The 27,949-nt window shown below is 37.5% G+C and overlaps 3 protein-coding genes across 5 annotated transcripts; 1 reads left to right on the top strand and 2 right to left on the bottom strand.

Annotated features, from left to right (window-relative positions):
- Positions 1-984: 984 nt before the first annotated feature.
- LOC136276904 (uncharacterized) lies at positions 985-12,386 on the bottom strand. 3 transcript variants are annotated; one of them, XM_066172018.1, is made up of 5 exons: positions 11,971-12,386; positions 10,947-10,999; positions 3,794-9,303; positions 3,577-3,647; positions 985-2,881 (listed from the first exon to the last, which is right to left on the bottom strand). In XM_066172018.1, exons 3-5 carry the CDS (start codon positions 8,382-8,384, stop codon positions 2,480-2,482), a joined length of 5,064 nt encoding a protein of 1,687 aa, XP_066028115.1. In that variant the 5' UTR covers positions 8,385-9,303; positions 10,947-10,999; positions 11,971-12,386; the 3' UTR covers positions 985-2,479. The 3 variants fall into 3 exon arrangements, 2 of the variants coding, with proteins under 2 accessions (XP_066028115.1, XP_066028116.1); XM_066172019.1 differs by having other exon boundaries at positions 10,950-10,999; XR_010718714.1 differs by having other exon boundaries at positions 2,804-2,881; positions 3,577-9,303.
- Positions 12,387-12,403: 17 nt separating this feature from the next.
- LOC131793809 (epidermal retinol dehydrogenase 2-like) lies at positions 12,404-17,191 on the top strand. Its single transcript, XM_066172438.1, has 5 exons — positions 12,404-12,548; positions 13,631-13,902; positions 15,206-15,450; positions 15,937-16,068; positions 16,626-17,191. Exons 1-5 carry the CDS (start codon positions 12,404-12,406, stop codon positions 16,732-16,734), a joined length of 903 nt encoding a protein of 300 aa, XP_066028535.1. The 3' UTR covers positions 16,735-17,191.
- A 139-nt stretch (positions 17,192-17,330) lies between these two features.
- LOC131793870 (interferon-induced very large GTPase 1-like) lies at positions 17,331-25,227 on the bottom strand. Its single transcript, XM_059111371.2, has 4 exons — positions 25,216-25,227; positions 24,542-24,586; positions 21,981-23,924; positions 17,331-21,193 (listed from the first exon to the last, which is right to left on the bottom strand). Exons 3-4 carry the CDS (start codon positions 23,901-23,903, stop codon positions 20,897-20,899), a joined length of 2,220 nt encoding a protein of 739 aa, XP_058967354.2. The 5' UTR covers positions 23,904-23,924; positions 24,542-24,586; positions 25,216-25,227; the 3' UTR covers positions 17,331-20,896.
- Between the last annotated feature and the right edge of the window lie 2,722 nt (positions 25,228-27,949).

Genomic DNA, 27,949 nt, shown 5'->3' with positions numbered 1-27,949 from the left:
GAGCGTGCTATCACCTTCGTCCCTAAAATCATATGGAATGGTATAACTCTGAATCCTTGAATGATTCTCTGTCTTAGCGAAACGAACGACACAAACACGAGAAAACGTAGATCTTCTCTATTTACTTTCAGGGGGTTGTAATCACTTGACAATAATCTCAATGCAAGTTAATAATTTATTCATACATTTTTTCCTATGTTCTTAGGGTTCTAGAAATTGGAGGAAATGTACATACCCTCAATCAAGAAAATGTTGATTCTGCACTGGAAGTTCTACCAGTGTGTGAGAATTTGAGGGTTCTCTCTATTTTCAATTGCAATCTTGAACGAAACTCAAAAGACTACTTTAAAAATTTTTTGAACCTAGAAAAATTGAACCTATGGCAGTGTCACCCACGTTTGTTTAAGTGTGCTAAAAATTCTTTGAATTTGGATTTCAAATGTGAATTAAACCCACTGTCCCCTTTGAGAGACATAATATATGCCTCAAAAGAAAAGCAAGGAACCGCTTTGGATAGAGCAATTTTCAATTGAGTGTCAAAAGTAATCCAAGATTGTGATGGTTTTGCCCAAGTATGCTCTGTGATTGGCCCAGAAATCTTGCGCCACCCTCTCAACCAATCAGATGCAAACCCAAAATCAATCATAACTTTGTTCCTCGCATTTTTCTGCACTTCAGGCCATTTGCATGTATTTACTTTGAGTCCTGATTGGTTCCATGTGATATTTCCCTTTTTCTGAGTGGCCATTGCAGTTACTTTGGTTTTGGTTTCACAGTACTCAATTGAAAAGCACTCTGAGTAATACTGCAATTAAACTGGTTCACAGAGACTTTGTCGCCTTAATATTAGACTTGATGTGGTTTTTGTTGTTGTATTTTTTGGCCTTTCCAATTAAGATGAAAATGGAAAAAATAAATTTCATTCCAGAGAGACATCTGCCCAAAAGCAAGATGCCTATATGAGGAAATAAAGAAAACCAACCCTAAGTAATTCAGATTTAATCAAATTTTTAACAGATGACAATATAAACAGGTATTACTTTCTCCTCATCAATTACATGCCTCACTAAAGAAGACAATTGAGCAATATCATTCATGCTCATGCTAAGGCAAAGCTCTGTCATAATTTATTTCTCGACAAGATATTGTAGATGAACATAGAGTGATTTTCTCCAACCAATGAAATTGATCATAGACTACTATGCGTTACAAAAATTTTTGGCTTATGTCATGTTTTCCACACACAACATGGGGGTGATCCAACAATCAAACATGCCGCTGGTGTCATACAGGTTTGTTTACATACTGTTTCATGGGTTAAGTAAAATCACGCTAGTTGTTCCTTTTTTAATGTTTCATACAAATTTTGGTTACCTTTTTCCTGCTGATGTCCTTTGTTGACAAAATTCTCTTGATAAATAGGATACACTGTAAGTGTTTGCAACAAATAAACACTTGTGCACACAACATGTGCAATCCATAATTAATCTAACTAAAAATTCAAGCTGAAATTGCTCATTTAACGAACACAAATGGATAGTTAAAAAAAAAAACTGCTCCAGTTGTACTTGAACATGCAACACTTCTATGGAAATAAACATCTTCACTACAAATAATTCAAGCAAATAACTTCAGGTGAAATAGTTTTTTTGGAATTTGTGAAATTTAAAGTGGACCATAGTGCACTAATATACCATAAATCCATTCTACCTTCCTACTTACTTGCAACTGTTTGGCTCTAATTATTCAATATTATTTCACAGATCACATTAAGTAACTCTCCAATTTACCCTTATATACTTTTGAATAAAATAAAGCAGTTGACACCAGATTGAGGAGTCAAGGCTATTTTATTCACTAATTCATTCATAATTGTTGGTAAGATTTCTTTTTATGTGGGTTGCTGTAAACATAAAGGTTTTAAATAAATTCTTTGCAATTTAAATGTTTGTGTCAATTTTTTTAAATTCTACTGCTCTGGAAATGCACTAGATGTGAAACTCTGGAACTCAACAATTCCAAAGGAAGTTTTGTGGACAAATTCATAGGTCTGATGCGAACATGCTTAAGAGGTCACATTCTCTGTTGATGTTCTCTGGCCATGTCTAAGTACAATTCACAATGTGGAGCAAGGGAATTTTGGATATGACTTGAATTAAGCATGCTTCAAAACCCAATTGAAACTGTTAGAATGAACACATGACCCATTAAGTGTTTAACCCTTAAACTCCCAAGATCTCATTAGTATTTCTCCTTACTGTCTGCCATATAGTTCTTGTGATGTTAGTTTTGAGAATTTGGTATTGGATCAACTAATAATCCCCTTATCAATAATTTTCTTCATTCTCATCACTTGTCTGCTTGATATTGTATTGATAGTGTAAAGAGAAATTCTGTCTTGGTCACACATGGTAGCTAAAGGGTTAATTATTAGTATTACACTGTGCCAAATAGCTTGCCTTATTGATTTTATTTAAAATTACAAAAGGTCTTTCTCCTCAAGTTGCCTCCATTTCCAGTCTCTCCACATTTCATAGTGATACTGTTCTGTGATGTTCAATAAGACCCATCCATCACTATCAACTCGCTCTAAGATACTTGCCACATCTATCAACTCTTCTGTGTTCTCCTTGGTCCAAACTTCGAAGGCTCTATCCCACCTGTAATGGAAAAATCTTTGTCTCGACTTCCCCTTCCTTACCTGCCTCCAGTAATCAAAATCTACCATTTCTTCTGTTGTCATCACTGCATGGTAACACCCTCTTGGAACATTTATCCCTTTCTCCTTCCTTAGTTTGAAAAGATATTGCTCAGTGATGGGGTTAAGGCCTTGGAATACCTTCCTTTCTTCTTTAGAATAGAGCATCTGTAGGGTTGGAAGCTGTGAAGAAAATCAGTCTCCATTAGGAAAGAAAATCTAATGACACTTGGCTTGTGAAAGACTGTCTTCACCAAATTCGTACTAAAATGCACATTTGGCTTAATTTCATCGGGTAAGTACCACTTACCAAGTATCAGTATGTTAATGATGATATGCTATAAATTAACTCAAGGGACAATGAAAACAACCGCATCATTATGTTAACCCAACAAACAAATTTAGCAATTAAAGGACTATTAATCATTAGATGTATTTATAATAATTTAACTTAAAATTCATTGCAGACACAAGGCAATAAAAAACATCCAAAACTAGTCATCAAAGGGAAACAAAACACAAAAGTAATAGTACTAAAATAATAATAATAATAATAATAATTTAATAATAAGAACAATAATGATATTCCCCTAAACTACTTGACATGTTAACAAGAACATCTCTGCATAATATAAAATGATTATAATAATAGTAATAATAATAATGATATTCCCCTAAACTACTGGGCATGTTACAAGAACATCTCTGCATAGTATACAACAACAACAACAACAACAGCAGTAAAAAAAATAATAATGATAATGACGATGATGATGATGATAATAATAATAATAATAATAATAATAATAATAATAATAATAATGTAAGAGAAAACCCAAGCAGAAGAAAACCACAGATCACTCACAAATTCTGCATACCTCGTGAGAAGCATCATAAGGAGGCTTGAGGAGCTCATACAAGACCAAATCTTCATCATCTGGTTCACTGGCTGTAAAAAGGCACAACAATGCTTTCTTTAGCATATAACAAAAAAACAAGGTTTATAGAGATGAATAATTATGGAACAATATAGCAAAAAATTCATATTACAAAAACAAAGAGACAAAGAGTGAAAATGGTCAACATATTAATTACCTTGAATATTGTTTTCATTTGACAACTCTGTGTCTTTGTCCCGTAGTTGAATGTCTAATGGCAGAAGAGGAGGGGGGACAACAAATGGATCATCTTCCATATCTTCATAATCCTTCTCAAAATCCCCTAATTCATACTTACCAGGAAAAGCAACACCAAAACCAACAGAAACCTCTTCCATGGTTTTGTCAGGACTAAATGGACTCACTCCTGTTCTGCATTTCTTAATTCCATCTTCACCTATTCTTGCACTGCTGTTTTCACCAGCACAATGTATAAGTCCTGTACCACTTACTCCAGATTCTTTGTCACTGCAAATATTCTCTTGACCCCTACATCTCATAGTTTCAATGGTAGAGCAACCAACTAGCCCAAGGACACTTCCATGGCCACCTTCTTCACAAGCTGGATGACAACTTTCTTGGGTACTGGGACAATTTTTAATGTCACATACTGGTTGCCCATTCATGATAATTTTCGCAAATGAATTCCGCAGGAATGGCATATCCCTTAAGCTGAAATTCATTTCCAAGTTGTTGACAAATGCACTGATAAAACCCAACACAAAGACACCACAGTCAAAAACATTCTGTCCTTGAGAAGGCAACTTTTCTCTTTCCTCCTGACTTAACCTTCGAAATGAAGAAATATCAATATTTGCAGTTTTGAATTCCCTGCACAAGACCTGAAAAACATAATCACTCCTTCGATCTTTACAAAGGGAGTCAAATTCCCCATACAACTTCATTGGCCTGTCTATTAAGACACACCACCAGTGACCAGGGCAATGAACAGGAAATACAAACTTTTCATACTTGTGAAAATCACACCTAAGCATTTCCTTAACACCCAGCTCTTGGCTGCTGTGATTTAGCCAAAAGGTGCTTGCCACATACACATCCTTTTTCTGACTCATTAAGAATGGACCAATGTAGTTGATCACAACATCATTTATTTGGTTACCTGGCTTGAGGGTACGAACATCTTTTGCTTTGACTTGTCCATGGAGTGTGGCAATGATGGTATCATCACTTATAGTACTGCTTAAATCCCACACCTCATCCAGTGTGCAATGAAAATTTGTGTGCAGCTTAACTTCTGGCAAGTCATTCACTCTCACAGGATTGCCATAAGTTCCAGGCCCTTGAAGGTTTACAGCAGCAAAATCTGGGTTCTGATATGCTTCTCTCTGAATGTAACCTAGGCCATCTTTAAGGGACAGTGGAAGAGCAGATGTCCTGCGACTATCAAGAAGTACAATTGCATCTGCTTTAAAGAGCAGAGTAACAAAGTGATATTCCTTTGTCCTCACAATGAGTGATGGTCTCTCATCTGCCTGGAACAATCCCAGAAGAAGGGAATAAAATTCCTGGAGACTGCTGGTGTCAAGGGAATTAATTGCAGCACCATCCACAAGTGCCCTCAAGGGTAAATCTAGTCTTTGAAATGTACAGTTCTTCCTAATTGCTGCCTCCTCCATTGCTAAAATACTGTAGTCACCATCAAGACCCCGCATAGGCTCTAAAGGTACAGAAAATCCACAGCCAACTTCACAAACCTGTTTTAACCAAATGATGTCTGCTGCCAAATCTAGGTCAAACAAATTGAACATAGTAGGTCCTTTCCTGGAACAACCTATTGCATTGTTCATTGCACAAAGTCCACAGAATGAGCTGTACCCTTGAACTTGCATACACTCCTGACTGCCATTGTTGCTACTTAGGCGCACTTGGCTCTGTACATCTTTATTTGCATGCTTGTCAATAATCTTTAAAAAGTACCTCAAGTTACTTCTTTCTGTGGCATTATCTTGAGAAGGATTTATGGCTGCAAGAAAGCCCTTCAAGGGCATTACAAACTTGGCCAGTTCACTGCAATAAGGATCAATGTTCTCTAGATGTTGCTGACACTTGTCCTTCAACTCAGCTGGCTTCCATAGCATTCCTTGATTGCTTCCTGGCATGAACAGCAATGATGTGGATGGCTCACCAAGGGTGACTTCATGGGTTTTCAGACTTCCTTGGGGTGTACTGCATCTGTTGGATCCAACATCAACATTTACATCATTTGTATGGTCAAGCAGATCATCCTTATTGAACACTGGCTCATCAACACCGACTTGGGTGCTAGGTCTTTTGATACTGTCTTTATCATGGCATGAAGTACTAGCCTCAGTTGTATGGCTACTTAACAGAGGGGTTTCCTTTGGAGCTGTCTGAGATGTTTTCATTATACTATCATCAGATGGTACAATGCAACCATCTATTGTTACACAGAAGAGCCCACAGTTAACAGCCATCTGAAGCACAAGATTCTGGCAGCAGGGATGAAAGCATGGAGTTTCTTTTTGCTCTCCAACGCACGACAAGCAGTCAGAGTGCTCCTCGTAACTGGTGAGATGACTTAGAATTGACTTTCCCAGGTTTTGCTTTCTGTCTCTCTCCCAAAAGATTGTACCATAGAGAAAGTACTGAAAACCCAAAGCCTGTAAAGTTTGAAGGCCAGTTACAAACTTCTGGTGAAACACAGCTTCATCTTCCTCTCTGTCAGAAAACGACGATACCATGGCAAGGAGTCCATAATCCAGAACCTGACAATAACTCTTCAATAAATCATCAATACTTCTATGGTGAGCCACTTTCCTCAACCTTAGACTTCGATTATACATCTCCTTACGCACAGTTAGGCCAAACTCTGAAATGAAATTGTGCATATTCAGCAAAGATAACTTGGGGGGTGTTTCACAAAGGGGAAGTTCACACTGCTTTTCCTTGAACAAAACCATCTGGCCACCAAAAATGGATTTAACTACCAGTTGCTCTCCACATTCTATCTCCACCTTGAACATTCCTCCAGGACGCACCTCTTTGATGACCCCCAGAACATTCAAGGGCTGAAAGGGATCTGGCTTTGAAAAATGCAATCCTTCTGAACGTGGATTTTGGAAGAGAACTTTGTCTCCCACCTTAAATTCCCGCTCTTTAGCCCTCTTAAGAGCCCGTTTGTGATTCTTTTGAATGGTGTGTTCTGTTGCTTCAAGCACATCCACCATCTTAGATTTGTATTCTTCACTCAAGTTGAAGAGGTATTTGGTGATGCTCTCTACCTGGAATTCTGCCTCTGAATCCACTGATTGAAGTGGGATGTTGTTGTGACTGTGAGAAGGTGGAGAATGTGAATTTCCTTGCACTATCTTCTTAACAGCTGCTGACAGCTGCTTAGCTGAAACACCCAATGAGGACAATAATATGGTCTCAGAAGAAATTTGCAGGATGGCCTCTGTTATCTCTTCTAATTTAGATTTATCCATGGAAGTGCTTTCCCCATGTCTCTCAAGTTCAATGAAATCTTCTGATGAAAATTCATAATCCTCAAGGCAACCATCTTCAATACTTTCTGTCCACATACTATCATCTGGGATGATGTAGTCCACCAAGCAGGAAGGCTCACGGTTCTTATATATTCGAAAAGGCACATCATTAATTGTGCTGTGCCACTTGCAATTCAAAAGGTCTGCAATAGCAGAGAGTAGTAAAGGCCAGACATTGGCCTGAAGATCTCTAGGCAACTGTTGTAAAAACCTTGCAAGTAACCTTTTGACTTGCTTGTTGAGATTTTCTATCTGGCCTTGAGACTGTGGGTGGTGTGGCCTACCATGAACCATGCAAACTTCAAATTCTTTGCAAAGTTTTTGCACTACCTCTCCAATGAATTCACCACCATTATCTGACTGAATTACAGTAGGTGACCCTTCCTTGATGAACAAGGCCTTCAGAACGGCATACACTTCTTCTGCAGACTTTGTTTTTAACGGGAACAGCCAACAAAACTTCGAGAAACAGCACTTGACTGTTAGAATGTAACGGTAGCTCCAACAATTATTCTGCATAAAACTACGGTGCTTCTTTGGGGCCATGTCAATAAGGTCACACTGTAGTCTGGAATGGGGGCGAAAAGATCTAATGGGGACAGGAGGGGGAAGCACTCGCATTGGCAAGGGGTTGTTGACCTGACATGTTGAGCATCGAGCCAAGAAGGCCCTAATAAGGTTGAAAATACCCTTAAATACATATTTTTGATTGAATAGCCTACTCAAGGCATTCACCCCTCCAGGGAGGCAAGTATCCTCTCCAAGGACACCTTTAATGTAGTGTAAACTGCTTAATACACCATCTACAGCCTCTCTGTAGAGAAGTTGCTTTGTAGTCTTAAGCTCTCCTTGAACATAACTGTTGACCAAAACAACAAGGATGCCATTTTTGTCACGGACAATCTTACCTTCTTGGTCAAGTTTTAGTGTGTAGACTGGTCTTTTCAGGCTACGTCGTTCAAAAAATCGTCTTTTATACTGATTAAAGAAAGCATTTAAGTTTTCATTCTTCTCTGAAGAAATACCATCTTTTGGGAAAGATGTATATCCTGGAGTACAATACAAAACTGCATCTGCCAGTTTTTCATAAAAATATTTCTGGCATCCATTGAAGCTACAATCTGCTAAATAAAATATAGTATTTGTGAATAAGTAATAGTTATAGAAGATTGCTACCTTTAACATACATTTATTGATTAACCCTTTACACCCTAACATCATTATGCATATTCTCCATACTGTTCTCTATACATTTCCTGAAGCCCTGACAAAGAGAGTTTTTATAAAAATCAAGAGATTTATAAATTGTTGGTCATTTCCTTTATTCTCATGAACTCAATGTTTGATTCAGGGGAGATATTGTAAGGAGAAATTAGAAGCTGGTCACTTTTAGGGGTTAAAGGGTTAAGATTTTTTCTTCCATAACCGGTAAAACAGATCCTATTTAATGGTTCAGAGATGACCTTTCTACAAGTAACTGGAATTGAGGCAATGGAAGATATTACTGCATGCTCAGTATATTGTTGCACAAAAGTATTTAAAAGTTTCCTGTTTCTGAATTTCAGTCGTGGATAACTGTTGTATTCCAGCACTGTTATTTTCCAGCCCCTCTCAGCTGTTCTCAGTTTCTCAGCAGGAGTTAACTATTGTATTCCAGCACTGTTAATTTCCAGCCCCACACAGCTGTTCTCAGTTTATCAGCAGGATTTACTGTTGTATTCCAGCACTGTTAATTTCCAGCTCCACACAGCTGTTCTGAGATTATTAGCAAGGAATAAATATTCTTTTCCAGTCCTTACTTGTATTTTCAGTTGCATACTATTCTTCCCACATTTCTTAATAAATGAACCTATATTTAGTGGACACTTCTATATCACAGACACTGGAGAAGGTTCTCAGAGAAGTTACCTTTGATACTTTTATAACTATAAAAGTAATAGCTTTCACTGCAATTTAAAGTGATTTAATTTTTGAAATACAGTTAACTTCTCCACTAACCCCACAACACCTGTGCAAAGCATGTCAATTACAAATAACAAATATGGAGAGTTGCAAATTACTTTCAATACTTTATAGTGCAAGCAATGTATTCCCTACCGTCATTTTTCAGTGTTTTCTTTCCATTTACAGACTCAAGTGGCTGTAATGAAAAAAACAAATTCAAACAATTTTACCTCACTTCTTAAAGCAAGAAGTCACAAGACTAAACAACAAGTGTAGAAACTTAGACATACTTAGGCTAAAACTCTGATTCAAAAATAAAAAAATGACCCCCCTGCAAAAGAAATTGTACCACTGTCTTTGATACCATCCTGTCACTCTCCTATTTTTTTTTCACTTTTCTTTACTTCTAATTTGTAAACACATATAATGCTTCTTCTCAATGGGAAGTGTCTTCAAGAAAACTCAAATAACGAAACAGTATTGGCAAGAAAGATAGCCAAATGAACAGTAGTATCGAATTAGAGCTTAGAGCAATTAAACAACATGAATGGCTGCTACACCCCATTCTTTTTTCCCAGGTCTACATGAACTAGATTTTGAGCACAGAATGCAATACCTCACCAAACATCTGCTATGATGACTCACTTAAAAGTGTGCATGATTATCACCTCTTGCTGAGATAGCACACTTCACTTCAATGTTTTTATTACTACACATATGGGGGCTTTGGTAAGATTGTGGAAAGGAGGGACAACGTTTGAGCAGCTGGGAGGGACCAAAATGACAGTGTGACAGCCATTTATTCCCACTTGGATGGCAAAGTCTGGGGAACCTTCCCCTGGAAATTTAAAAGTTCAGATGTCCAAAAGGGTCCATTTTAGGCCACTATTTCCCAAGTTGGCTAAAAATTATAGCTGCTACGAGGGTGAGTATTGACACTGAATTAATGAATAGAGTACCTTTTATGTAACTAACTATATAAACATTATACATAGCAATGTTGTCTCTGTGATGATGTCTGTGTGGTCTTGTTTGATTTTTACTTTTGCCTTGCTCAAAAAATGAGATTGTGCTGAGGACGACATTAGATTTTGGGGTACAGTGCTGTGATTTCTAACACAGTATCTTTAATGCAATTACTGATGGCAAAGGAGTTAATCAGTACTTCAATGATAAATGTAGAGCATGGCAATTAATGAAACGATCAATGTCTAATCATGAACTAGCTCTTTGTCAGTGACAAGTTCACAAAATTAATATTGGTGAAGGTTACTTCATACAACAATTACTGTAAACCACCATACCAAAAAACATGGTGACTGGTACATTCAACCAGAACTCTTTGTGCAAGAAAATACTGGAACCAATCATAAAAACAAGCAGTAAAGGTCTGAAAATTTAAACCTTGCATACATAATGTTGTTGTTTTGTGAAATATTGCTTTCTACGAGTGCCTTAGCCTAAGAGTAATAGTAAAATGCACAGGTGCCATATTTGTCTGTGAGTGGATTGAATCTATTGGGTGAACACCAGAAAAAATAGTAATATTGATACAAATAGGCTGAGGGTTTAGTATAGGTATGCTGTGGTTTAGTTTTATCCTTAGTTTAATTCTTTTACTTTTAATAGAGGCCAAATTGATAGTGACACATCATCTCATCATAACTTAGGCTAGGAGCTAAATTTTATCTTTCTTTACACAAAATACATTTTTCATTCATATCATTAACAAAACCAAAGGAAAATGATGTTTATACCAAGGACAAAAATTAAGCACAACATATACCTTTTTATAACTAGTGCATAATTCGCCAAGAAAATGTTTAGAATAGAGCTTACCACCTCATCAGCACTTTTGTTTTCTTTGCTTTGCTGCTGGTTCTCATCCATGCCTGTATGAATGATATTTAGTAAGGGTGAAAGGATTGGTATTTTCTTAGCAAAGATAGTTGCAGAGAGTTTCTCCACTAATATACAGATCGCCAAATGCTCACAATGAATGCCAACAAGACCAAGTTCTTGCTAACACATGTAGGAGCAATAATTGCTAATAGTAGGCAATAGTCTGTATTGAATTAAGTATTCATTTCTGCATGAATTAGTGTTTATTTCATTTTAATGTTTGTGAAACATAGCTGAAAAAGTATGGATAATGTGGTAACATATAACATACATATTGTTATCATATTCCTTATAATTTGGTACAGGGGACTTTACTCTAAATTGATCAAAATAAAGAAAGTGGCATATGTCAGCCACTGATTTAAATAGCAAAGCACTAATTATTAAGTGAAGAGTAATTTTGCTGCAATTCTGTCCCTTCTGGGTGAGCAAAGAGAGTGATTTAATATATTGTAACCCAACTGTTACTTGTTGGAGAGCATTGGGAGACAGCACCCTATCCTTTATGAAAGAGACCAGATCTTCATCATACGAGTTAGCAGTTTGTGAGTTAACCTCCCAGGATATGTGATATTTGACATCAACCATACCAGAGGTTGAATTTTTGCGTAGTCCCATACATTTACAATGAATACATGTCTTCCACTGTATCCATAATAGCCATCATTGTAGGCACAATGAGATGGAGAAAATCACACATTTTTGGGCATTGAAACACCGAGATCTGCCCTGTTTTTCAATTATGTAACATCTAGTTTTACATGTCCCACGCAAAATATAAAAATCAGCCCTCGACACTGAAGGATTCAATGAATCCAAGTTAGTAGTTACTCGCACGCTTCGCCATGCTGTCACATGAAATCTACAGTATTAAGCCCAAAACTTGAACGTGATCTTTGAAGAATGGTTGTAATATTTGAATTTAACAAAATACTAACATAAAATGCAACCGAAACCTTACCTTCCTTTAGTAGTTCCGACAAAAAAGCACAACTTCGATCACCAGCACACTCCAAACCAATAAGGGAAGCTACGTCAAATTCTCGTCTTCCTAACCTTTCCAACGTATCGAAGAAAATTTCACTGATACTTCGCGCTTAAAAACGCAACAAGAATATTAATCTTTCAACAATCCGAAGTGTCCCAAAAGGCATCAAGGATAAGCCCATGAAACAAGAATAGCCCATAAAATTCTCAACCTTCGAGCGCGGAAAACTTAACGATAGTCTCACAATTTTGCATTGCATCCCTCCCCTAGTTGGGAAGTGACACGCAGAAGACACGTTCACAACGCACTTTGATTGGAAGAAATAAAACCGCATTCTATTGGTTATTAGGTGTGAGGACATAACTACAACGGAAGACACAACTGCAACGCTACACACGGTGGCCTCATGGTTTGTGCGGTCGACTCCAGATCGGGTGGTCTGGGTTCGAGCCCTGGCTGGGGTCATGTTGTGTTCTTAGGCAAGACACTTTACTCTCACAGTGCTTCTCTTCACACAGGTGTACAAATGAGTACCAGTCAATGTGCTAGGGGTAACCCTGCAATGGACTAGCATCCCATCCAGGGGGGAGTAGCAATACTCCTAGCCACATCATGCTAAGAAAACCGGAGTTAAGCACCGGCCCCATGGGCCACTTGTGCCCATATAAAAGCTTACTTACTGCTTACCACCTTTCCACTACTTATGCCTCAATTTTTTAACCACTATTATCAATTACAAAATAATAAAGAATTCTATAGCCATGGGGATAATTTAAACATTGGTAATGAAATCTTTATTATGCTTGTTTGAAAGTAACTGGGAGAGAGTTGTAATCTACTATTGGTTCTCATGAGATTTCAAAAAAGAGATCCATGTAAATATATGACTTCATCAGACTATCTGAATCTCAATTCTCTGCACTGTCTGCTGTACGTTTTGTATAATTTTACCTTTGAGAATTTAGTTTTTGATCAAAAAAATATCCTTTATTCAATGTATTTCTTCTCATCACCTTTCTGATTGAAAATTTACATTTATAGTAAGGAGAAATTTCTCTTTGGTCAGTCATGGTAGTGAGTTTATCAGCTTCAATTTAATATATGATGTAGTTTAATGCTGTTCTTTTTCTTGTTGAAAATTTATTTCCCTTTGTTCTTTTATTGAAATCTGGAATCTAGAGATCTGGGACATTGAATGATGTTGTCCCTACCCCTTTCAAATTTTTTGATTGACAGCTCTGTAGTAGTCCCTCCCTTTAACCTAGAATTTGTTGCAATGTACTCTCACTTTCTACAAGACTAGTGTAAACAATTCCTGACATGCAACACTATTTTACTTGAAAAGAACAGCCAATAAAGATAAAATTTTCTTAACTTAGTAGAGAAAATTTAGTATCCAAATGTACTTTCGTGCAAGAGATTTAGCCAACTTTAGGGGAGACCATGAGATGTGCCATGTAAATGTAGGAAATACTCCTTTATAATGCAGGAGAGTTGACATACAAGAATAGATGTCTCTGTGAAATATACAAGAACAAATGAATCTAAAATTACTAAGCTAAGAATAAAACTGAACCATGATCAACAGCATGTCATGGTGAGGAAAATCATTAATTTTTTTTTTTTTTTCCAGGTTGTGAATTGGTGATATGGGATGTCAATGGTGATGGACTTGAGGTTGTTGCCAAGGAAATAGAAGCAGCTGATGGTGTGGTGCACTCTTACAAATGTAACCTGCGAGATAGGAAGGAAATTTCCAAGACAGCAGAGAAAGTGAAGGAGGAAGTGGGTGAAGTTTCCCTTCTCATTAATAACGCTGGTATCATAACAGGAAAGAAGTTCATGGATTGTTGTGATGAAGAAATCTCAGCCACTATCGATGTAAACATCTTATCACATTTCTGGGTGAGTTCTTTTTTGTCTATGGCTTCAAATTAGGTAGGTTAGTTGTGCAGGCAGTAGTCAGTACTTAATTAACTGCTCCAAGGGCACTTGTGTTATTTCATGAAACCTTAAATTTAGAGGCAACAGACTCTACTTCTTATTTACCCATTCATTCCTGCTAGAGGTGACCAAGACAGAACTTCTCCTAACAATGCCACTCTATTGTTAAGCAGAAAAGTGATGAGAAGTAAGAAAAAGGTCAGTTACTGAGAGATATTTGTTCTTTTGCCACCAAATTCTCACAGCTTAAAATTAAGAAATTGAAAGAAATGTCAGACAGACATTGCAGAGACTTAGAATTGATATTTAGCTGTTTAAAGTGAAAGGGTTAACCCTTTGAACTGGAAGAGTGATTAGCATTTAATTTCTTCCTACAATAATTAGCACCCCCAAATCACACAATAAGGTCACAAGACAGGGGCAGATCTGGGATTTCCTTGGGGGGGGTGGCACCACAAGCACCATAGGCACAAGCTTTCTAGGGGGGTCTGGGGGCATGAAAATGCAGAGTTTGTTATTAGCGGCCTCCAACTCACCGCACCCACGGCTCAGCCACCTATTTGTCGTTTATAACAAAGATTTGGGCCACAACTGATGCTGGTTACATCTTGAAAGTTGTCTAAAGTTGTCTGATAACATTTTTTAGAATCTTTCTTATAGTGAGAGTTTTGATTTTAAAAAACTCAGTTCAGCACTAATATTAATTTTTGGTCCACCTAAAAGGGGGGGGGGGGTACAGGCCCCCTCATGCCCCCCCCCTGGATCCACCGCTGCAACAATAAGGGAATTGATCACCAACTAAAGAAGCTCTTGATTGTTAAACAATTTCTCCTTGTCAGCACCTTTGGAAATGTATAGAGAACAGTTTGGAGAATATGCATACTGATGTTAGGGTGTAAAGGGTTAGGAGGAGGTGGGATGGTGCAGTGGTGAGAGCACCTACCTGACCTACCTGACCTACCTCCATATTTGATTCACAGACTTGATGTACATTAAGATTTATTTTGCTCTTGATTTGGATCCTTACTTCAAAGCATTTCAAACATAAACAGGAAGATCTCACTGTTATTTACATGGACTCTTATCCCATCTTCACTGGATCTATGTAACTTATTCATACATTGAAAACAACACATGTGTAAGATTTTTGTTTATTCGAGAAATAGAAATATTGCAATTATTATTATTATTATAGTATTTTGTGAACTGCTGTGTCATGTTTTTAAAATTTCCTTTTGTTAAAGTTCTTTTCTCCCTCATTTAGACTATTAAGGAGTTCCTTCCAAGCATGTTTCAACAAAACCGAGGCCACATAGTAAGCATAGCATCTATTGCTGGTTATACTGGTCTTGCTGGTGCTGTTGACTACTGTTCATCCAAGTTTGCAGCTGTTGGTCTGATGGAGGCATTACGTCAAGAATTGTTAAGCCAGAAAAAGAATAGTATTCAACTGACAACAGTATGTCCTTCACTTATAACCACTGGAATGTTTGATGGAGTTAGGTTCAGGTTGGTGAAGTTTCTTATGTCGCTATATGAGAAGTTCATATGCATAGGAAGAAAAGTATCCTCCTGCTTAGTTGTAATTACACCTTGAGGGAAGCAATCAGAGAGGGCTGCACCTCAAACTCTGTCTTCCCCCGGCATCCCCTCCCCTCCCACCACCACCTAACCCCTACATTAGATTTGTCAAGTCCTTAGGTAGAAAGGAGGTAGGTAAGTAGGTAAGATGAGTTCAAAGTCATGGTTGATATGCTTGATGAAGCAGAGTTGGTAGAAGGGAAAGGTGGTAGTGCTTGTGCTGTGAAAGGAGTGATGCAGCTGTGAGGAGGAAAAGGGGAACAAATAAGACATAATAATTTACAAGATACATGTAAGTTTACAAAATATGTGATGAAAGGTGGCTTCTGTGTACTTCGCACAAAAACTTATTTGTCAGATGATACCACAACTGCACCCAATTTATTACATTGGAAATTATTCTTGGTTTTTTAGGTTTCCTAACTTGGTAGGCTTTGGTACTCTTACTCCACAATATGCCGCATCCAAGGTCATTGATGCTATTGAAAAGAACCAAATTCACCTCACTATGCCTCGAGGTGCTTATTTATCAACAGCCCTACAACAGTAAGTTTTTCAGTTTAGTTCATGAGCTCAACAATGGCTTGGGCTTATTAGGTATTGTAGTAAGATTGCCATATGTCTTGACTTCCAAATGTCATCACATGCAGCTCTTGCTAACAAGACAAATTGCCTCACTAACTCCAGTCAAACTGACCCAATTTTTATGTAAATTTGGTTACACCAAAAACAATCCTATTAATTTTTTGCATTTGAAATCTGTAGGAAACCTGGAGAGAATTTTCATACAAAATTGCTTTTTGCAAAGAGATGACACATCTTTTTTGATGTCTGCATAACTTTAAATGATGGCCTGAGGTGATTTTAACCTTTCCAAAGGTTTCAACAACATTCACTACATGATAAAAGTTGGTGACCCTGACCCTGACACAACTCATAATTACCTACAAAGTGACACTAATATTGTTTCACATTTGAATAGATACAGCGCAATTTTCATACTAGTTTAAAACCATTATCATAGGTAAACACCCCGATACCTTGAACTAGAAACCTTCAATAAACCCATTGTGACAATGTTCTTCCCTTGTTCTGTCCTCTAGTATCCTACCAGAGAGAGCTACAGACCTGCTGTTGACCTTCCTTGGAGCAGATGTGGCAATGAACACTTTCACAGGGCGGCAAAAAAATGACATCAATGATAAAATGTGAAGTTAGAGCAACCTTTCAGAAATATACTTTAGCAAATCTATTATTGCTCAACAGAAGGGTGATTAGGGGTTGGGTTATTTGTTCAACAGAAGGGTGGTTAAGACCTTGTTTGCACTAAGATGGGTAACCTAGGATGGCCAAACAAAAAGACAGCCCTCCTTGCTTCTGAAGGGCTGGTTTAGGGTACCCTTACCCCACACAGAATAGTGTTGGCAAATGATCTTGCTAAAATTGGAACAATCATTCACTAAATTATTTGTCAAATCAAATTTGCTGTAAAGAACTACTTGGAACTAAACTTGTTACTTTGTTTCTATGTGTAATAAAGATGAATGATGTCAATTTATTATGAAAGTGATAACATGAAATGAATCTCAAATTACTAACAGTGTGAAAAGAGATATCAGTACATGTGTAATGATATAAATGATGTATCAATATAGTGTCTGTGCAATAACTTGTGCTTACTTAACCCTTTTCAGCCTAACATCAGTGTGAACATTCTCTATACTGTTCTCCATGTATTTCCCAAGGAGTTGACAAAGAGAATTTGTTAAACAATCAGGAGCTTCTTTGGTTGGTGATCATTTCCTTTACTCTCCTGACCTTCATGTTTGATACAGGGGTGATATTGTGAGGAGAAATAAGATGCTGGTCACTCTTAGGGATCAAAGGGTTAATAAGCATGTTGAGCCAGTATCTCTTACAGAAGGTACCCACAGATCATAGACAGCTAATACTTAGACAACGTGGTAATTTAGTTGAACATATGCACCGAGCGGGTTGGGGCTAGACATTACCCATTATCAATTTCAGAACGAATGATTATTGCAGTTAAGGGTGATCCTGTATTGCATTGGTTTGCCCTGACTAAACTCCATGATTGGTCAAGAAAACTCCCACTACCTCCTCAACCAATCGGATGCGAAACTAAAACCAATCACGACTTGGCCTATAACGTTTTCCCGCGTCAAATGTAAGCCATTACTTGTGACATACTTCGAGTTTCGCTGACATCTGCGAATGAAAATCTTCTGATTTTCCGTTGTGAATGCTTAAGATACGTAATCGAATGTTGCTCTATATTTAGTTTCACCATGAAACGATTCATAAGTGTACGCTTATTTTTGGCCCCATCTCTCTCTCTCAATGATTCACATAGAGTGGTAAAGAAAAGTAATTATGTACGCTCCCACGGTTCCTTTTAAAGCTGTTCTTGATTTAAGACCGTAATGTTCAAAGTCTATGCCCGCTCTTGGACCAGTAACCATACCCTATGGTACGCTGTCCCCGGGATCACCACCAATAATCAGAACAATATGAAACTTGAACACACCGAGTCAGTTTATTGCTTGTTAAGTTCTTGATTACATTTAGTAGAGAGGCACTAAGGCAGAGTTGAAAATAAGATAACCCTGTTTGCTATAAGCGTTGATATCGTTCAACCTTTCTATATCCGACGCTAGTAACAAATTAAAACTAACACTGCCGCTCTTTCATAAGGAGTTCCCGTAAAAATAAGAACGAGCAAGTGGTAAAACTTCAATGTAATCCATTTTTTCTCTCTTCTCAGAGAATGTACAAAAGTAAGCACTTAATAGCAGTACATGCAGTTACAAACCACGAGTATTCAATGAACGCAATCTTTCCACAGCATATTCTGACTTCACACCACTTAGGTTGAAGGTAACAAAATGTTTCGTTCCGGACAACCTTAAGGAAATAGCTGCTACCTAAAAAAAACTTTCATTAAATATATGCATAGTTAAAACTTTAAGGCTGAAAAGTTGAACTGCACAAATTTCTTGCGATTGGCCAGCGTTGTTATCAGTCACACTAAATCCTGCTCTCGTTATTTAATACTGTCTCTGCCTCTATCACTTCTTCATTAGATTAACTGACAACTAAAATAAAAACCTACGATAAATTATAGAGCACTCTTCGATTGAGTGTCACAAAACCAAAACCAAAGTACTCGCAACAGCCAATCAGAAGAATGGAAAACATCTTTTAAGATCCGATGAGAACTCAAAGTAAAAACGAGTTAACTGCCTAAAGTGCGGGTGATCAAGTCAGGATTGGTTTTAGTCTGGTCTTGCATCTGATTGGTTAAGAGAGAGGTGAGAGTTTTCATGACCAATCATAGAACGAAGTAAAGCAAAAACAGGGTAACTCCGGATTACTTTCAACACTCGATGGAAAATTGCTCTATTACATCCAAAATAATTTTAAATTGTTTGGTAATCGATGACTCCGTTCACCTCTTAAACTCAAACTGTGATTTCCAACAATGTGCAATTACTTACAAATACACTTTTCCGGCATAAAACTTTACTCTAGCTCTGCTATCACTAGTATTCTAGCTCTATATCATTTTGATTGAAGCCATGGGGCTTCTCTCTTTCAGTAGCTGTTACCTCGTCGATGTATTTAACCAGGATAGACCATTTTCTGTTGCTGGCTGATAATCAAGAAATTGGATCAATCTGAACAACAGAACGTGACATTCGATAGTCCGGCTGTCCAGTTCAGAAATCAGCATAATTGAAGTGATTGTAGCTCTGCCCTAAAAATCTGACTCTCAACACACTCAAATTCCAAAGGAAAAAAACCACAAGTTGATACAGTTATCAAACACGCACTCGATTCACCTCTACTAACTTTCAGTGGAGGAAAACCGTAATTATCAAAATAGAAAAAACTTAAAAACACTCAACTAATCAAACAAACATATTTGCTTAGATAACATTAGTATTGTATAAATGCACTCGAAAGTAAACATATTTACCTTCACTGAAATTTCACGCGTCCACACAAACTTTTTCACTAGGACAAACACCTACAGCCTCCTTCATCTAACTATTGTTGGTTTTTTGTAAAAACTTTAAAATTTTAGCACTCTAACAAAGTAACGAAAAACTCTGAACAAATGTCTATTGCGTCTAGTTGATAAAAGGCCTTTAATGCCCTCCAATTTTTCTATTTGAGGGCAATGTAATTTCTAGGAAACAGCAAAAGTTATAAAATGCAGACCCTTTTTTGAATTGCACACAAATTACACTGAATTATAAGGTGATCCCAAGAATTAAGAAAGAGGGCGCAAAAATTGTGGTCGAATCATAAGTTCACTCCAACTGAAGCCAATAGCGCATCAACATTCACTCAAGATTGTTGGTGTTCATTAAGTTAGAACTTAAAAATTCCAAAGCAAAAGGGTGGGCAACATGGGAAGGGATCATATCAAACTCCAAAGTATATAATAACAACCCCTTAAAATAAACATTACAACTAGGAAAAGTATTGCCTCATGTACTTCAAGTACAGTAGGAAAAAGTCTGGCTAAAAAAAAAAAAACAAAACTATCCATTGGATTCCTTAACAGGACAACAGGAAAAGTTGATTTTCTAAATATTAGTTAACAAAGGTAGATTGCATTGTACATGTTTTCAGAAAAACTACACTGCGCAGTTCGCTCTCCTTTAAAGTGGACAGAGCCCATGCATTACAAGAGACATCTTACAAGAACTCTGCTATAAGACGTACCGACCCCTATCCAAAATGGCGATCAAATGTCCAATCTCAAATTGTCAAACTTCGCATGATTTTCATATCACTTTCACTCTAGATACCTGTTATTCTATTTTGTAACCTCACAACTGTTTATAAGTATTAATTATCAACAGACCCTGACCCAAAATAGCTGCCAAATGTGAAGCCTGAAATAATTAAAATTTGCTGGAAAATCAAACCGATCTCACAATGGGTACCTATCATTTTATAACCTTATTTTGTAATCTTGTAAAGTTTCATTTAGTCAAGTGTAGTTTCAGCCAGGAAAATATCATTCAAATTCAGAATATTAACCTACCCTTTTTTTTTCGGGGGAGGGAGGGTCATTATAGAGTCTTTTGATATTGGAAACACTCAGATTGTCCCCAGTAGTTTTGATCCAAATGTTGAACACTTTCTGCATTCCTAGCTCTGAGGCTAATATTACATGAATAAATTTCTGCTTTGGTCGCCATTTTGATGAAGGATCAGAAAGTGGTGGAAGTACTAAAAAGGCGGTAGATGTGTTACTTGCATTTCTTTAGGATAAGAGCACTATGACCAGTATCAACCTGCTTGATTACTCTAAGCCTCAATTTGGTAACAATACCTTTTACTGCTCAGGTGGAACTAAATCTTTCCACCGGAATAGCGCTTTACTGTAAAACAGGACATGTTCTCCATTGACTTTTTGGTGGGTCATTTCTACCTTTTTTGCTGCCTGCCAACAACACAAAGTGTACAAATCTCCAACACACCAAGAAATTTTGCAAATACGGTACCTTGGATCTTCCATAATGATATCCACAGCTTTGGTGTAGGCACTTTCACGCGACAAGTTGATTTCCTGGAACTTGAACAGCTGAGCAGCATTTTCCGGCCTATGTCCAAAACCCTTCGGATTTGGTTTCTGCAGGAGAAAAAGTATCATTATCCCCTTTTCGCAGTTTATAAACATGCATGGATGTAAAACCATTAACTTATTGTCATTTTCATAATCATTACATTTAAGATAGCACAAGATTTTATGAAAAAAAAAGCACCAGGGAGAAGAGTCAGTTAACTTATCTCTGAGACTAAGTTATAGATTTTAAATATTTCCATCCGACTTTTGCTATTTCCGATGAAGGAATTTCTCAATTCCTTGGATGTCTGTTACCAATATTTTTTTCTTAGGTTTCCTCAAGATTATAATCTTTTGGTCTTACTCGTCAGTTTTAAAGATCATCAAACTGTTACCTAAACTTCTTACTTGCATAACTTTCATTTAATCATTTAGCCGACTGAAAACAAATTAGCGAAGAACTATCTATATTTCACAGTTTGAAAGAAAGGCAAACCTATGTAAGATGAGAGGCAAAGCTGAATTCACAAGCAGTAAGTTCGCGTACCCGTGCCGAGTACGCAAATACATTTCTCGAGGAAAAGTTTCACCAGATAAAAATAGACTGCAAAACGTTTGTATGTTTTATTTGAAATAATCAGCTCTAAAACCATAACAATAATGTTACATACAAACCTAGCTCAAGTTTCTTTCAACAGTAGTCTTTAAATATCTCCAAAATTTTTTTCAATTTCCCTCGAGGAGTTTAAAGATCAGAAAAGAAGTTACTTGGTCTCTCACAGCAGGTTTTAAGACTTAAGAGCCGATTTCGAAAGGTTGCAAAACAAAAGTTAAGAAAGAAAACTAAACAAACCTTGTTTATGTAACTATTTGCCAGCGTTTCTAGTTCTCCCCTAATGATCTCTGATATTTTGAATTCAGCGCGAGCAATCTTCTTACTTTTCTTCAACTCGTCTTCTTTCCAAGTCTCTTCTAGGACTCCGGCTGCCATGTTGAAGGCAGGGTCACCAAGGTCTGTTAACAGTTCCCAAACTGGTATGTAAGCCAGAGGGCTACCACGATCAATTAAAGCCCAAGTTGAGTTGTTAGCCAGCAACTTAGTGAACGTAGTAGGGTTTGTGGCTGCTGGACCCATGGCCTGGAAGGAGTACCTATAAGAAGCAGCTTCAGCTTTTTTCTCTTCTGCTTGTAGCTCACCGCTAGTATTACTGTGTCCGCCGCTTATGCTGGCTCCGATTCCAAATGCTCCTCCAAGGAAGCCAACCGATATTTGACCTTGAAGCTCCTTCGCCGCTTTCTCCGTGAAGACAGACGTTTCTATTTCTGCACTGCTCTCGGCGTCTACAATCCGAAAGAGGACACCACCAAGTGAGTGCAGGCCTGCTGGAAAGTGACTTCCGTAGCGATTCATGAATCGACGAGCTGCTTCACTGGGATCAGAGGCTTTCGTAATGGATCTTGCCATATTTCTTGCACTCATGGACAGCCTCATCTGCTCTTGCTCTAGTTTAAAGGTCTTGGTTGCAATCCAAACATATTGCAGTACAGAGACGCTACTGGTTTTCTTCTTTACTGAACTTGTCCCTTGACTTTCGGAGCTGGAGGCGTAACTACCATGAGCTTCTCCAACGAAAAGCTGTAGAAAACCACCGACACTGAACCCAATATTAGTGCTTGACGATTTTACGGCGTGAGCATACTTTGAGGCAGCCATGCTTTCAGAGAACTTCAAGTAATTGATCTGCTGAGAGTTGTTAGGACTACCCAGTGTTACCTCTGTGGGCATAAGGATGAGAGGTCGTTCCGCCGTTTTTGGCGGGTTGTACGCTGAGTGATAGATTCCACAGAGCGCTCGGCCTCCACTGGCTTTCTTAACTATTTCGAGGTCGCTTTTGTAACTTTCACTGACTTCTACAGCGTTTTCGAACTGTTCAATTACTTGATTTAAGTGCGTCAACAGTTCGTCAGGTTCTTTTCCACTTTCCTGTTTATTCCAATCAGGTGGCAGCTGGAGGATTTTTCCAATTTCAGCCATCTTCTCACTTACTGCTTTTTTTGCTCGCTCTGACTCCTCTTTTGCCTTTTCACTTGCCTCTTTCATCAGAGCCTTAGCCTTTTCTAGCTTTTCTTCATCAATAGCTTTCTTCTCTTCGCCAGATTTTTCAGCTTCAGAAGGTTCAGTGTTATTCAATTCAGCTTTAAACAGGCGCCTAACTTCGTTTTTTTCTCCAGTATTAGCTTTAAGAGCATCAAAGTCTTCAGCGGAGATACGACCGAGCGCCTCGAGAGATGGAGCCTTTCCAACCAACCACTTGACCCAATCTTGTTCAACATCAATTCCCTTGGAGCTCAAGCCACCAAGCACTTCTAGACTTGGTCCAAGTCGTCTTTTTATGACACTCAGGCCGTCCTTGACCACAACCTCCTGAGGATTGAGGTGGAAGTATCTTGCAAGTTCTGCCTTGTTTGTTAGGTGGTGTACCACAAGTTCAAGTCCTTCTAACTCCAAACCGTTTTTCTCCATCATATCTTTGAGTTCTGGTTCTAATCCATAGCATGAAGCAGATCCTAGCTGATTTAGGAGATCATTTTTGACGTCTTGCTTTTTAAGAGCATTTACTTTTTTGTGCAACCTTCGAATGAGACCTTCGCACTTTGAAGGATTGTTTTGAGGGAGCTTGGATATTTCATCCTCTACTTCCATTTTCATCTGTTCTATATGCTTCTCTTCTTCTTCGCGCACTGCAATTTCTTTTTTTCCTTGTCGTTTAGCCATGTTAAATCTTTTTATCCAGTCCTACGTGCAAATGAATGGAAAACTTTACTCTTTGATATGATGTGTTTACCGACGAGATTTGACTTTTATCAAATTTTTTAAAAGCAACATTTTTTAACTTGTTATTGAGCATAGAGAAGGGGCGAAGCAGTGTACATAAACTTTGGTTTACTGACTATCTATTCTTTGCAATGTAAAGCTGAAGTGATTTGGTCTAAGTGACCGAGTGGGAAAAAAATTGCAGAGTAATAGCTCAGCGCGTGTAAATCGCCTTTGGCAACCTTAAACATATTGAGTATCTTGTATATCATACACAGAACACAGTAGAACACGAGCGTGTCATCTGAACTACATATTAAAAGAAAAATGTTTGTTAACATCTAGATAGCTCCAGAAGAAAAACCACGTAATATACCCTAAGGATAATAAGACTGACCATAAGAAGGATCAAACAATGGAAATATCTTTGTTACAAATCGGAAACGAAGCGAAGAGTTTTCTGAAAGCGCCAATTCCTTTCTGGCCGACAACTCCTTTGCTTTCTTCGTTAGACTAATAGAAATACGTTTCGAGACTCGCACATTACTAATCACTACGTCAATTCCAAGTTGTTTAACACAAAATCAAGGTTAACTGACCTCGGTGGGAAAACTTTGAACGCTCTTCCGGATGACGTTAGCAGCCTACAAGAGAAATTGTGACATAAAAAAGATAAGTAGAAACAGAGCAAGCAGTGCGTGGAAAAATTAAATTTGACATGTACTTGTGGATGTCAGACTTTTTTTAAAATCACAATCCACCTTAACGAAATTTTTCCTTCCAATAGTGTTACTATTTCTATAAGTTTTCTTCGTCCAAAGGAAGAAACTCGAGGATGATTGACTAATTGTTATTTAAAAGAATGAAACAAACGACTCATTTCAAATCCAAAGCCACGTGCAATTATTACTCTTTAAAATGAGAAGTGCAGCTAAAAAGTTAGGCAATGAAAACAAAAGTGAGATACAAGGTAATTACGAGTTTATATAAGAATGCTGGACGAAGAGAGTTGCCTTGTATTCCAACTATGAAACATTGCGATAGCAGTGAAAAACTTAATAAACCATCTCGGTTAAAGAATTTTGAAAAGAGACGACTTATCGAAGTTTGCTTAACGTCACCACCAAGTCACAACTGAATAACATTAGGCATAATTATAAATGCAAAGAATTCTGTGGTAAAAATTGAAGATGCTGATTGAAGATGCTTTAAGAATGGAGGGGAAAATAGGAGCCGAAGAACTGAATTTTGCTAAAACACGAACCTTACTTACCTCTCGATGTTTTCAAGGTTGCGCCAATTGAGTGAACTAAGAGGGCTTGTTTATATAGTTGCTAAAGGAATAATTAGTCAATCATTGGCTAATTTTTCCGTGTATGAACGTGCACTAAAGCACTGAAACACTTGTATCACTGGAATTTAAAAAATGGTCTGAATTTTGTTTTTTGCTAAAGGACTTGAAGGTATGGTTAACTAATCATGATACTATGCTCCTGGTATTAAATGCGTTGTAGATGGAAATGCCAAAGTGTTTAGGTGATCTTCACAATCATTTCGAAGAGAACAACTTTTCACTAACGTAAATATAAAATTGCTCATAAGTAATAAAGAAGTTAAATGTGGATCACAACTGAAGTTGAACGGTTAATAACAGGTTGTTTTTGAACTTTTTACGTGTTCTTAGCGACCTTTAGGAACGGGCTGACATTCTTGGAATTTACATCCGTCCTCGGCAGAAAACAAATTAAAGGATTTGTTACGTATTTCTGGTTTCAAGTCCTTTGTTTCCAAATTCTTGTTGTTTTGTTACCACGATATCACATTAAGTTATGTATTAGGTTCACTCTCAAAACCCTTATATTCCCTTACGAGAGATGAATTTGCTTGTGTTAAGTTCTTGTCAAACAGCTTTGACAATCAATAACGTGTTTACGTTCTCATTCAATATCGGTGTTTTGACCGTGTTGCTATTAAATTCGAGTGGTCCACTTCTCATGGAATGTTCATCCGCTGAGTGATATCGTATGATCCATAGATATAAAAAATATAATTGTAAAAAAATTCTTTCCAAAGCCAGATTCTTAGCAGTGCTCATTTTAATTTGTTTCCGAACTACGAACAGTTTTAGGGCTTTTTGAGAGGATTCTCGGTTTAATCGTTTTAAGTTCATTGTTAATTTTCTTATTTTGGTCAGCAGTGATGCTCTTATCTTAATACGAGATGGGTGGTTTTTCATAACGGTTAAGAGTATTCTTGTGAAGAAAATCCCAATTTTTCTTAAGTTTGATTGGTTAAAGTGAGCTCCATTCCTTGATGGTGAATTTGCTTGGAGTTAGCCTTGATTTGAATTATTTTTTACTTCTGTTAATGTTATGTAAGTTTTCAAAACAACAACTTCTAGCTTATAGCTTAGAAATTTCTTGTCAACATTTTGATAATCTGACTGTGTTTTTAAATCTTAGGTTTCTTGTCAAAAAAAGGTTTTCCACACACTAGGAGTAGGGGACATTTAATAATTAAAACCGCTAAACAAGGAAAAAAACAATTTTTAGCAAAGACTGTATTCAATCTTTTCAATATCTTAAAGACAACTCGAGAACAGAAGTTGCGTCAAACAAACCCATTCGTCGTAGAATTTACGTCCGCTTCTGATGAGGAAAAATATTGTTGCCTTGAACACAAATTCAAGTATCTTGTTATTCATCAAGTCAAGGTCAAAAATCATCAAACAAAAGGTATGGCAGATTAGTATTGACCAATGATTTGTGGCTAGTGATGGACAAATGTCATTCACTATTAATGCTCAAAATTCTCAGATATAACCTGCACTTAAAGCCTTGGAACATCAATTGTCCTTGAGTGCCAAAGAGGGAGCTTATCATGAATACCTCCATTTTAAATTGCGCGATTGGAGGGTTGCTGTCAAATTTGTCGGGTGTTCAGAGAGCCTGAGACCTACTTCTTCAATTAAGTTGAATTCTGTCTCTGTAATAATAGTAAATACATTTCAAACAAAATAATTTCTGACAAATGACGATTTCCTCTTCGCACTAAAACAGACCTATCACGTGATATTTTGCCGAGAATAATGTGGCGCTGTTCATGAAACATTTGGGGCGATCGATATCAATGTTGCATTTAAAGATTAACTTGCTCTGGATTTCTCATTATCAGAAGGAGGGAATTAGGTGAGAAATTTTCTTAGGATCTTATCTTCGCTTAAGGGAAGACTGAAGTAAACAAAACGCAATCAGCAATCGTTTTTGTAAAGCCACATAGAAAATTTGGCATTTAAGTAGTACTGAGACTACCCTGAAAAAAGCCAACTTATTATTTTTAACCTGTTAGCCAAACAGATTCTGACCGTCGACGATATCGAGAATGGGTAACTGTCCGTCCACAGACAAAGCTTGGTTACCTGGTTATGCACCGGACCAGTGCGGTGCACCGAGCTTAGAGGAAAACTACGTTAAGGACGGAATACAGGAAGCCCATCGAAAAGCTGGCAAATTCGTCGAGAAAAACTCCAATTGCGCGTTTTGTACTGTTGGGCCAGATACATGGCTAAAATGCTGGAAAAGTGAACATAAGCCAAAGTTGAAGAAAGTCAAAGATAATGTTGTGTTGCACCTGAATTTTTACTACCTATCTATCACAAATGTGTGACCTGGTTTTTCAATGTATACTTTATACGGGCACAGATGAAAGAAAAGTAAAAGCTTGAATAGTTTGAATAATCACAGGGCAAGCGTCTTTATGTCGCAGTATTAATTACAGAGAATTTTGACCTCTTTCGTGCGAGACAATACGAAAAGACGCTTTCAATTAATTTTCCTCCTCTCTATCAAGACTCAAAATTTTATATCGACTATCAGCTTCCTTAGTATTCACCTTTGATGACCTCATTTGGGACACTGATACTCATCACTGGCTTCTTTGCTATAGCACTTGTCAACTCTTTACACCCTAACATCAACATGTATATTCTCCTTACGCTTCTCTATACA

The sequence above is a fragment of the Pocillopora verrucosa genome, chromosome 9, assembly GCF_036669915.1.
Source record: "Pocillopora verrucosa isolate sample1 chromosome 9, ASM3666991v2, whole genome shotgun sequence".
Lineage (NCBI taxonomy): Eukaryota > Metazoa > Cnidaria > Anthozoa > Scleractinia > Pocilloporidae > Pocillopora > Pocillopora verrucosa.
The sequence above is the reverse complement of the archived record's forward strand: the minus strand, read 5'-3'. Positions and strand labels throughout refer to the sequence as shown.

Bases quoted from the DNA above. Each gene is read 5' to 3' on its own strand.
- LOC136276904 (XM_066172018.1), bottom strand. From the start codon at position 8,384: ATGATGTTAGGGTGTAAAGGGTTAATCAATAAATGTATGTTAAAGGTA. The intron at 3,648-3,793 runs GTAATTAATATG...GCCTTTTTACAG, and splicing joins AAATGAAAACAATATTCAAG to CCAGTGAACCAGATGATGAA. The intron at 2,882-3,576 runs GTATGCAGAATT...TTTTCTTCACAG, and splicing joins CTTATGATGCTTCTCACGAG to CTTCCAACCCTACAGATGCT.
- LOC131793809 (XM_066172438.1), top strand. From the start codon at position 12,404: ATGGTTTGTGCGGTCGACTCCAGATCGGGTGGTCTGGGTTCGAGCCCT. The intron at 12,549-13,630 runs GTAACCCTGCAA...TTTTTTTTCCAG, and splicing joins TACCAGTCAATGTGCTAGGG to GTTGTGAATTGGTGATATGG. The intron at 16,069-16,625 runs GTAAGTTTTTCA...TCTGTCCTCTAG, and splicing joins TTATCAACAGCCCTACAACA to TATCCTACCAGAGAGAGCTA.
- LOC131793870 (XM_059111371.2), bottom strand. From the start codon at position 23,903: ATGGCTAAACGACAAGGAAAAAAAGAAATTGCAGTGCGCGAAGAAGAA. The intron at 21,194-21,980 runs GTTTGTTTAGTT...TTTCTCCTGCAG, and splicing joins CAAATAGTTACATAAACAAG to AAACCAAATCCGAAGGGTTT.